A 10617-nucleotide genomic window follows, 5' to 3' on the forward strand; every position below is an offset into this window, starting at 1 on the left:
CAGAAAGATCATACACCATGACCAAGTAGGATTTATCCCAGGGATGCAAGGATGGTACAATATCCGCAAATCAATAAACGTGATACATCACATAAACAAATTGAAAGAAAAATACCACATGGTCATATCAATTGATGCAGAAAAAGCATTTGACAAAATTCAACACCCATTTTTGATAAAAACTCTCAGTAAGGTGGGAGTAGAAGGAGCATGCCTCAACATAATAAAAGCCATATATGACAGGCCCACAGCCAACATCATACTCAATGGACAAAAACTAACACCATTTCTCCTAAGAACAGGAACAAGACAGGGATGCCCCCTCTCACCACTATTGTTCAACATAGTACTGGAAGTGTTAGCCATTGCAATTAGGCAAGAAGAAGAAATAAAAGGCATCCAAATTGGAAAAGAGGAAGCAAAACTGTCCTTACTTGCAGACGACATGATATTATACATACAAAACCCTAGAGACTCCATCAAAAAGCTACTAGACTTAATACATGAATTTGGCAATGTAGCAGCATACAAAATTAAGCCCAAGAAATCTGAGCATTTCTATGCACCAATAGTGAACTTTCAGAAAGAGAGATTATAAAAACAATCCCACTTACCATCGCACCAAAAAAATTAAGCTACCTAGGAATAAACTTAACTAAAGAGGTAAAAGATCTCTACTCAGAAATCTACAGGACGTTGAAAAAAGAGCTAGAGGAAGACATAAACAGATGGAAGAACATACCATGTTCATGGATTGGAAGAATCAACATCACTAAAATGTCCATACTACCCAAAGCAACCTATAAATTCAACACACTTCCCATTAAAATACCAACGGCATACTTCACAGATCTAGAACGAACTCTCCAAATATTCATCTGGAATAAAAAAAAAGACCCCGAATAGCTGCAGCAATCCTGAAAAAGAACCAAGTTGGTGGGATCTCAATACCAGATATCAAGCTGTATTCCAAAGCCACTGTTCTCAAAACTGCCTGGTACTGGCACAAGAACAGGCATATAGATCAATGGAATAGAATAGAGAGCCCAGAAATCACCCCGAACCAATATGCTCAATTAATATTTGACAAAGGAGGCAAGAACATACAATGGAGCCAAGATAGTCTCTTCAATAAATGGTGTTGGGAAAATTGGACGGATATATGCAAGAAAATGAAACTAGACCACCAACTTACACCATACACAAAAATAAACTCAAAATGGATAAAGGACTTAAATGTACGACAGGAAACCATAAAAATTCTAGAAGAATCCAAAGGCAACAAAATCTCAGACATATGCCGAAGCAATTTCTTCACTGATACAGCTCCTAGGGCACTTGAAACTAAAGAGAAAATGAACAAATGGGACTACATCAAATAAAAAGCTTCTGCACAGCAAAAGAAACCATCAACAAAAAAACAAGAAAACCCACTGTGTGGGAAAACATATTTGCCAATGTCATATCTGATAAGGGCCTAATCTCCAAAATTTATACGGAACTCATACAACTTAACAAAAGAAAGTTAAACAATCCAATCAAACAATGGGCAAAGGACCTAAATAGACACCTTTCAAAAGAGGACATTCAGAAAGCCAAGAGACATATGAAAACATGCTCAAAGTCACTAATCATCCGAGAGATGCAAATCAAAACAACAATGAGGTACCATCTCACACCTGTCAGACTGGCTATCATCAGCAAATCAACAAACGACAACTGCTGGAGAGGATGTGGAGAAAAAGGAACACTTGTGCACCGCTGGTGGGAATGCAGACTGGTGCAGCCACTATGGAAGACAGTATGGAGTTTCCTCAAGAAACTGAAAATGGAACTCCCATCTGACCCTGTGATCCCACTTCTAGGTATATATCCCAAGAAACCAGAAACACCAATCAGAAAGGATAGATGCACCCCTATGTTCATAGCAGCACAATTCACCATAGCTAAGATCTGGAAACAGCCTAAGTGCCCATCAGTAGATGAATGGATTAGAAAACGGTGGTACATCTACACGATGGAATACTATGCTGCTGTAAAAAGGAAGGAACTCTTACCATTTGCAATGGCATGGATGGAACTGGAGAGCATTATGCGAAGTGAAATAAGCCAGCCAATGAAGGAAAAATACCACATGATCTCACTCATTCCTGGATAATAGAGACCATTATAAACTTTTGAACAATAATAGATACAGAGGCAGAGCTGCCTCAAACAGATTGTCAAACTGCAGTAGGAAGGCCGGGGAGGGTTGGGGGGCAGGAGGAGGGGGTAAGAGATCAAGCAAAGGACTTGTATGCATCCATATAAGCATAACCAATGGACATAAGACATTGGGGGAGAGGGGAGGCTAGGGGCCTGTCAAGGGAGGGGGGAAAATAAGGACACATATGTAATACCCTGAGTAATACTTTAAGCAATTAAAAAAAAAAGTAATGGAGAGGAGGGAAAAATAAAAAATAAATAAAAATAAAAACATAGTCTGGTTTTCAGAACAGTAAAAAAAAACACACACTCACACTAAACAAACAAACAAACAAAAAAAAAAACACAACACATAGACAACGCCACATGTAAACTTGAACCTGTTCCTGCCTCTCAGATCACCAACAGGAACTGAGACTCAATATAGACAGAAGGGTTCACCCAAATCATAGGAACTCGGCCCACGGAACCCAAGCCTGGGCCCCTTGTTGCCCCTTTGAAGGTGTGCTGCTTACACAAACTACAGCCCCATCTCCACAGCTTCAAAAGAAAACAAGCCCCAAACTCCTGAGCAAGGTCCTTGGGGGTATTCTTGGAGGAGTGTGAGCAGCTCTCAGGGTGTCAGGCCTTGCCAGCGCTCACTCCTCTCCCATATTTCTCCCTTTGGGAGGAGAGTCTGAATCTACATGGGGTTCCAGCCCAGCCTCTCCAGCAGCAGCTCCAGCCAGAGGGCCCTTCCCAGTCCCTGTGAGCAATGTGGATGGCGATGGTGCAGTTCCTGTGGCAGCTCCGTAGGGTCGCCAACAAGTCTCCAGAGTCATGGCCCCATTTAAGACCAAGCCTGCATAAGGCTGCCAGGAGAGGCAGGAGAACTCCATCTCCCCAGAGGTCCGTGGGCCTCACGTGGGCTGTGGAAACCCAAAAGTGTGAATGTCAATAAGCATCATGCATCAGCCCTCCGTGTTCATGGTCTGTGGGCTGACCTCTTCCCCCAGTGTCCCCTGGGGCCCTGGAACCCCACTGACAGGGATGGTGGGAGAGCAGAGAGTGTTGGCTCCTTCTTCCTATCCCCACGCACTCAGCTGCCAGGCCCCATGGAAAGGGCTGGTGATGCAGATGCCTCGTCCATCAGATGGAGTCTTTGGGGAGCTCAAGGAAGAAGGTGGCGACAGGTAAGGAGAGGCACTCAGGACAGGGTGTGTTCAGTTCCACAAAGAAGGTCACTGAGACCAGGGGAGCACAGATGTGGGAGAACGGGAGCTTTGGCTTCACACCGGGTGAGTGGGTTCTAGTCCTCTCCCAGCAAAGACCCTCCTGGGTTTTGTTTCTTCCCCCCTCCTCCAAGACTGTCAGCTCCCTCCTCTTTTCACCCCAAGGTGCTACAGTCCCCATGCACCCTGGTCCCTCTTCCAAGGCTCCTGATTGTAAATCCTTATAATCAAACCTCAGCTGGGCCCTGGGATACCCCTGTGCGAGCTCAGATCCTCCAGCCAGGTGTCTACACTCGATCACTTTGGGAGCCACCCTCCTCCATTCCCTGGCTGCACCAATACTATCCGCTCTCAGCAGGCACACCTGGTCCCCACTGCAGCCTAGAGACAGGAATAACAGGACCAGGAACAATTGGCACTAGAACCCACACAGCATGCCCCTATCAGGCCCTGGGATGGGCATGATCCACGGATCCTAGAATTCAAGCCTCAAATAACTGGGTGGGCAGAGCCATTGTCACCACATTCTACAGTTGCGAAGGTGGCACCTAGGGATCAAAATATGGCCCATGATCTTGGGCCCTGACTACCTCACCCGCTGTTCTTGCCTCTCTTCCTTGTACCTGGGGAAGGGGGTCATACCTCCTCAGAGCTGTGCAGTCACAGGAGCAGAAACACAGCCTGCGGATTCAGCCGGGTCCTAGTACCTGGCGGAGCTCAGTCTCCATAGGGCTGTGAGTACCTGCCCATTAAGAGGATAGTCAGAACCGGTGGCTACACATCATCATCATAGGGCCTGGGCCTCATTACCACACTCAACATGAGCACCCCCACTCTGCTTGTCTTTCCCCTCCTGTCTTTAAAGTACATGGACCTGATATCAACTATTATGTCCTCGTGTTTATGAAAACACACCCAATCTCAAAGACCAGGCTCTGAGGACATTAAAGCTGCCACCTGTGCACTCTCTTCCCAATCCAGTGTCCTGACAGTCCCTGTGCCCAGCACCGCTGCATTCCCTCCCTTTCTCTCTGGCTGGGTCTCCTACCCATGGGCAGGGTCCCAGGACCTGCAGGACTCATGGTGAGGGCGTGGGGAGGACAAGGTGACTCTGGGCCAGAGCAGTCAGTCCCGGGAGCCCGAAGGCGCGGGATGACCAAGAGTGGTGAGGACTGGCTTCCGGGTTCTCGTGGTCTGAGGACTGAGGAAGCCCCCTAGCACACCTTGAAGTATGCATGCCTGAGGCTTGGCCAGGGCCATAAGTGTCCGCAGTGTGCCTGTACTTGCCAGCAGCACCTGCAAGCCTCATGGTAGGCCTGTGGATTTGCGTTGCTTCCAGACTTCTACCTTAGGAGTGGAAAAGGGAGGCGAGGGAATTGTCCTGAAGGTTCTGGATTCAGGGCAACGTGGGAGGGGTGCCAGGCAATACTGGTAATTAAAGTGTGGGTCTTGAGGCAGGATGATGGTACTTCCCACCCCAGTAAACACAGGGACCGGCTGGCTTAGTGTCTGCTGGCACAACTGGCACACTGGGCACGATAGTCAACGTGGTGTGTCTCAAAGTCCACCTTGGAGGTCTCAGAGAGATGGAGGGCATGGCCTGCAGTATTCACTCTCAGTTCAGCAGAAGGGAAAGGTCCCAGGCACTCTCCCACTGTGCATGGGTTGTGTGGAAGGAGGATACCACACTCCAAACAGTGGGTGCCTTGAACCCAGTCTGTGCTGCTATCAGTCCTGGGTAAGGCTCGGCATGGGTCGGCAGAGGTAGTTCCTCCACAGGTTTGTCTCAGGGCACTTGGCCTGCGGGGCACAGACCCAGGTCAGCACAGGGTGGTGGCCCAGGCCATTCAGCCCAGATAGGGACCAGAAGGGGCGGGCGGGGCACCAAGGAGCAGAACTCCGCCCCTGTCAAGTGTCCTGGGTGACCACACAATTGGTTTCCGGAAGTGATGTCACTGACTCATGGACTTCCGCCTGAGAAGTCTGAGGGAGCTGAGCGCCATCTTTGGGAGGCCAGCTTCGGGTCTGTAGACGGTACAGGCGCTGAGGGGAGCCTCCTCAGGTCGGCGGGGCCCAGGCTCTGCCTGGGATCAGGGTGAGGACCAGACGGAGGTACCCGGGGAGCTAGTTCAGCCCGAGTTGGGAGCCCTGGGGAGGTAGGCCCACAGGCCTCCCCTGGGGTCTCGGGGGTGAGGGCCTCCGTGTGGGGGTCCGGCCTCGCGGTTCACAGAGGGAGGGTCCTAGGACCTGCAGGCCTCATGGTGAGGCCGTGGGGAGGACATGGTGACTCTGGGTCCAGAGCCGTCAGTCCCGGGAGCCCCAAGGCGCGGGATGACCACGAGTTGTCAGGACTGACTTCCGGGTCCTCGTGCTCTGAGACCCTCGGGCGGCTCCGTGTCAGAGCAGCATCTCAGGTCGGCAGAGGGGGTCCGGACCTGCCCGGCGTCAGTGTGGGAACCTGAGGGAGACTGGGGGGCCTGGACCCCACAAGGGTGTCCATCGGGCAGGCCTCCTGGGGTGGGGGAGGGGTGATCTCACACATTGTGCTTTGTGATTTCTGCATTGGGTCTGAGAGACACTGGGGGGTTTGGAAGAAGGAGCAGGGCTTCAGGCAGCAGAGGGGGCCCCCAGGTCCTGCCGCTGTCAAGTTGAGGTCCCTGAGGGAGATTGGGGGCCCTGGACCTCAGAATCCTCAGTGCTGGGAGGACCAGAGTGGGCGGGGTACTACAGGATGGGGTGACTTCTGCATCAGGTGTGAGAGACTGGGTTTCAGGGTAAGGAGCAGTGCCACAAGTCCGCTGAAGAAGAGAAGATGGGGACCAGGACCCCACAATTTAGGGGAACCCATAAAGGGCCTCCCCTGATATTAGCCATGGAGGAGTCCATGTCAGATGACCCTGTGAGGTGTCTCCTGACTTCCGCATGCAGGTCAGAGGGAGACTGGAAACTTGGTAAATCATGTGAGGCCTCACTCAGGTCCACAGAAGGGATGCAGAAGCACTGCCCAGAGTCAAGGTGCTTTTCCTGACTATTGCATCCGGGTCTGACAGGCTCTGGGGTTCGGTGTAAGGAGCAGGGTCTCAGGTAGGCAGAGGGAACAGTCAAGGTGAGGACCCCCAGGGAGGACTGGGGGAATCCAGGAACCCTAACTGGAGGGGAGTCCACAGAAGTCTGCCCTGCTCAAGTGTTGGGAGGCCCTATGGTGGATGACCATGCAGAGAGGAACCGCAGAAGCCCAGACCTGATGTCAGCCCTTGGAATTCAGGGGAATGACATATGTGGCAGAGGGGAGGACCCGGGTCTTGCCCCAAGTCCAGGTGAACATGCAAAGGGAAGACTGAGGGACCCTGGACACTACAACAGTGATGACCCACATTACCCCTACTGTGAACCCTTGGAAGTCCCTGGTCCATGACCACTTGCTCTCTTCCTGACTTGGGCCTCTCAGGTTGACAGGAGGTTCCAGCTCCAGCCAGGAGTCACGGTGAGGATCCTGCAGGAAGACAAGCGGACTCCACCCCCTGAGCTCTGAGGGGTCAGGCTCCAGGTAGGCAAAGAAGGGGGCTGCAGGGCTCTGCCAGGATACCAGGTGAGGACCCGAGGTAGGACTCAGGAAGCCCCCTAGCACACCTGGATGTCTGTATGCCTGAGGCTTGGCTAGAGCCGTAAGTGTCCGCAGTGTGCCTGTTCCTGCCAGCAGCACCTGCAAGCCTCATGGTAGGGCTGGGGATTTGGGTTGCTTCCAGACTTCTACCTTAGCAGTGACAAAGGGAGGCGAGGGAATTGTCCTGAAGATTCTGGATTCAGGGCAACGTGGGAGGTGTGCCAGGCAATGCTGGTAATTAAAGTGTGGGTCTTGAGGTAGGATGATGGTACTTCCCACCCCAGTAAACACAGCGACTGGCTGGCTTAGGCTCTGCAGGCACAACTGGCACACTCGGCACGATAGTCAATGTGGTGTGTCTTAAAATCCACCTTGGAGGTCTCAGAGAGATGGAGGGCATGGCCTGCAGTATTCACTCTCAGTTCAGCAGAAGGGAAAGGTCCCAGGCACTCTCTGAGTAAGCCTAGGTAGCACAGGGAGGAAAGAGGATACCACACTCCAGACAATGGGTGCCCTGAACCCAGTCTGTGCTGTTGTCAGCCCTGGGAAAGGCCTGGCATGGGTCGGCAGAGGTGGTTCCTCCTCACGTTTGTCTGAGGGCACTCTGGAAGGACAGGGCCTTGGTCAGAGGGAATGGCTTCAGTTCATGCACAGATGAGCTGAGGTTGTGGAAGGGTCATAAAGCTGTGAATGCTTTCTTGTGGGAAACTGCAGCTATGAGCTCCCTGAGAAAAGAAGAGAGCCCTCAGCATCAGGGAGTGTCCTGTCCTCAGCATCCAGATTCCCCAGGCAGGGGTACCTGGGTGTGACATGCTCTCCCTTTCCACATGCCTGCTCGTCCTGAGCTTTTGTCACTGAGGACAGTTATTCAGGGTGAAATCAAGTCAGCTGGATTCAGACCCATTCCAGGCCAGGAAGAAAGGCAAGTATCCTGAGGCCAGACTACGGGAACTCTACCCGGAATGGATGGGCCCAGGCCCTGGTGTCAGTTTTGTGATAACCTGGACAGGGGTGGGGGCAGATGGAGCTCCTGTTCACTTTTGTCTCAGAGCTTTCAGGAAGGTGAGGACCTTGGTGTGAGACCATACGTCGTATCATCCCCAGGATCCAAATTTTGTCAACAGAGAGACGAGTCCCAGATCCTGCCAAGAATCAAGGTGAACACTGAGGGGGAGCAGAGCACATGGGAACCCAGACTTACCCTGCCTCCTCTGTCAGCAATGGGGAAACTCGGAATAGGGCCTGGATTACCTCAGCTCACTTCCCTACTCCTGTATCTCAGGGAGGTGCACCCTAAGTCTAAGTAGATTGCGCTCAGTCAGCAGAGAGAGTGTCTGAAACCCTGCAGTGCGTCATGGTGAGAAGTGATCAGAGCCTTAACCCAGCGTAGATGGACCCAAATCTTCAGTCACCCCTTCTTGATCCTCTGGGAGAGGGACCCCCTCATTTTCTTCACTCAAGTGTCAGGTGTGTGTGGTCTTGTTCTGAGAGTTTGACCTCAGGCCAGCAGAAGGCAGTGAGGGGCCTGGCCCTGGCAGGGGAAGGGTGAGGATCCTACATGTGCAAGGAGGAACCTCCCACCCACAACAGAGGGGACCTCACAGAGTCCTGCTGCCCCTCCTGTCAGCATTGGGGTTCCAGGACTGTGATTGCCATGTGCATCCTGAGGTGCTCCGTTTTTCCCACCAGCAGAGCCCCCGGATAGAAGGAGGTGAAGGCCTTGGTTTATGCTACATATTCTCAGGTCACAGAGCAGCAGGAGGCCAGGAAGTGCTAGGAATTAAGGTGAGGTTCCGACCATGAATATGTCCCCATGGGCTCGCCACCACTGTCAGAGGGGACCCCACATTGCCTGACACCTCCACACCCCACCGTCAGCTACAGAACCCTGCGCTGTGCCTTCTACACCCTGAGCAGTCATGTCACTTCCTACTTCAGGCTCCTAGTGGGCAGGCTGATCAGGAGTGAGCCCTGTGAGGCCCATGGACACCCCTAAAGGGGAGACCTGGAAGTCACCTTTGTCAGAGCCGCCTAGGGTGTGTTTCTCAGCTCATGCCTCTCATACTCCCCTTCCCCCAGGCCCGTGGGTCCTAATCGCCCATCTTCTGCCCACACTCGGTCACTGTTCGAGCACGAGTCATCATGCCTGGTCATCATATGAGTGAGCCGTGGAAGCCTGAGGAAGACCATCTGGACCCAATGGAGATCCCTGACATGTTGGTAGAGGAACTGTTCTGGGCTATGCAGGAGGAGGAGGAGGAGGAGGAGGATGAGGAGGAGGCCCTGTCTCTCTCCTCCTCTCGGTCTTCCTCCCCCTCAGTCCTGTTTATAGACAGCCTAGAGGAGGTGTGTGCTGCTGAGACACCAAGTCCTCCCCAGAGTCCTCAGGGTGCCTCCCCCCATGCCATGGCAGCCTTTCCATGGAGACACGCTGAAGATGAGAGCTCCAGCAGCCAAGATGAGGAGGGTCCAAACACTGAGGGAGGCCCTGATGAAGATGCCGATTCCTTGCTCCACAAAGCACTGCATTTGAAGATGGTAGAAATGGTGGAGTTTCTACTCCTTAAGTACCGTGCAAAGGAGCCGACCACCAAGGCAGAAATGCTGAGTAGTGTCATCAAAGAGCACCAGGACCACTTTCCTGAGCTCTTCAGTGCAGCCACTGAATGCATCCAGTGGGGCTTTGGTATTGTTGTGAAAGAAATGGACCCCAGTACTCACACCTATGTCCTGGCCACTGCCTTGGGGCTCAGCTATGATGGGATGGTGAGCGATGGGCACAGATATCCCAACACAGGCCTCCTGGTCACAGTTCTGTGGGTGATCGCCTCAGAGGGTGATTGTGCCCCTGAGGAAAAAGTCTGGGCAGCACTGAATGTTCTAGGGGTGTATGATGGGAAGGAGCATTGGCTCTATGGGGAGCCCAGGGAGCTCATCACCAAAATTTGGGTCCAGGAACAGTACCTGCTGTACCGCCAGGTGCCCAATAGTGATCCTGCATGCTATGAGTTCCTGTGGGGTCCCCGAGCACATGCAGAGACTACCATGTTGAACACCCTCCAGTTTGTGCTCGGGGTTAATGACAGGGATCCCTATTCCCTTTCATCCCTGCTTGAAGGGCCTGAGTAATGACACTATGCCTGAGCCAGAGTTGAATCCAGGCACTTTTCAGGCCCATGAGCATTAACTTCTTTTGCTGGGCAGAAAGTGCATCCAATTTTCAACTCTATGTTTGAGAAGAAACTAATAGTGAGGCCCAGGGAAAGGTATGAGCTCCTATTATGATTGAGAAATTTGTGATTTATTATTTTGCGATTTTTAAGGAAATTTTTGAATGTCCCTTTTCATAGAAGCTTTCATAAACTTTTAGCATGTGAGTTTGTAAATGACATTGATCACATTATATATTTCTACGTGTCCAGCTCAAGAGTAAGAGATTTGCTATTGTATAACCAAAATTGGGACACTTTCCATCCTAGTTTGTGATCCCAAAATAGATAACATGGCATTATAAAAGGATTTCCTTGGAAATGTGTAAGAACTCGGCAGTACATGCAATGGAGTTAATAAATAGAAAAATAATAGCAAAAGGTTGTT

At 51.5% G+C, this 10617-nt stretch overlaps 1 protein-coding gene across 1 annotated transcript; it reads left to right on the forward strand.

Annotated features, from left to right (window-relative positions):
• Positions 1-9426: 9426 nt before the first annotated feature.
• Positions 9427-10149, forward strand: LOC308511855 (melanoma-associated antigen 11-like; the record flags this gene model as incomplete). Its single annotated transcript, XM_081081700.1, has 1 exon — positions 9427-10149. One exon carries the CDS (start codon positions 9427-9429, stop codon positions 10147-10149), a length of 723 nt encoding a protein of 240 aa, XP_080937826.1.
• Positions 10150-10617: the final 468 nt, after the last annotated feature.

Source organism: Myotis nattereri (assembly GCF_964212035.1).
Source record: "Myotis nattereri genome assembly, chromosome: X".
Taxonomy (NCBI): Eukaryota; Metazoa; Chordata; class Mammalia; order Chiroptera; family Vespertilionidae; genus Myotis; species Myotis nattereri.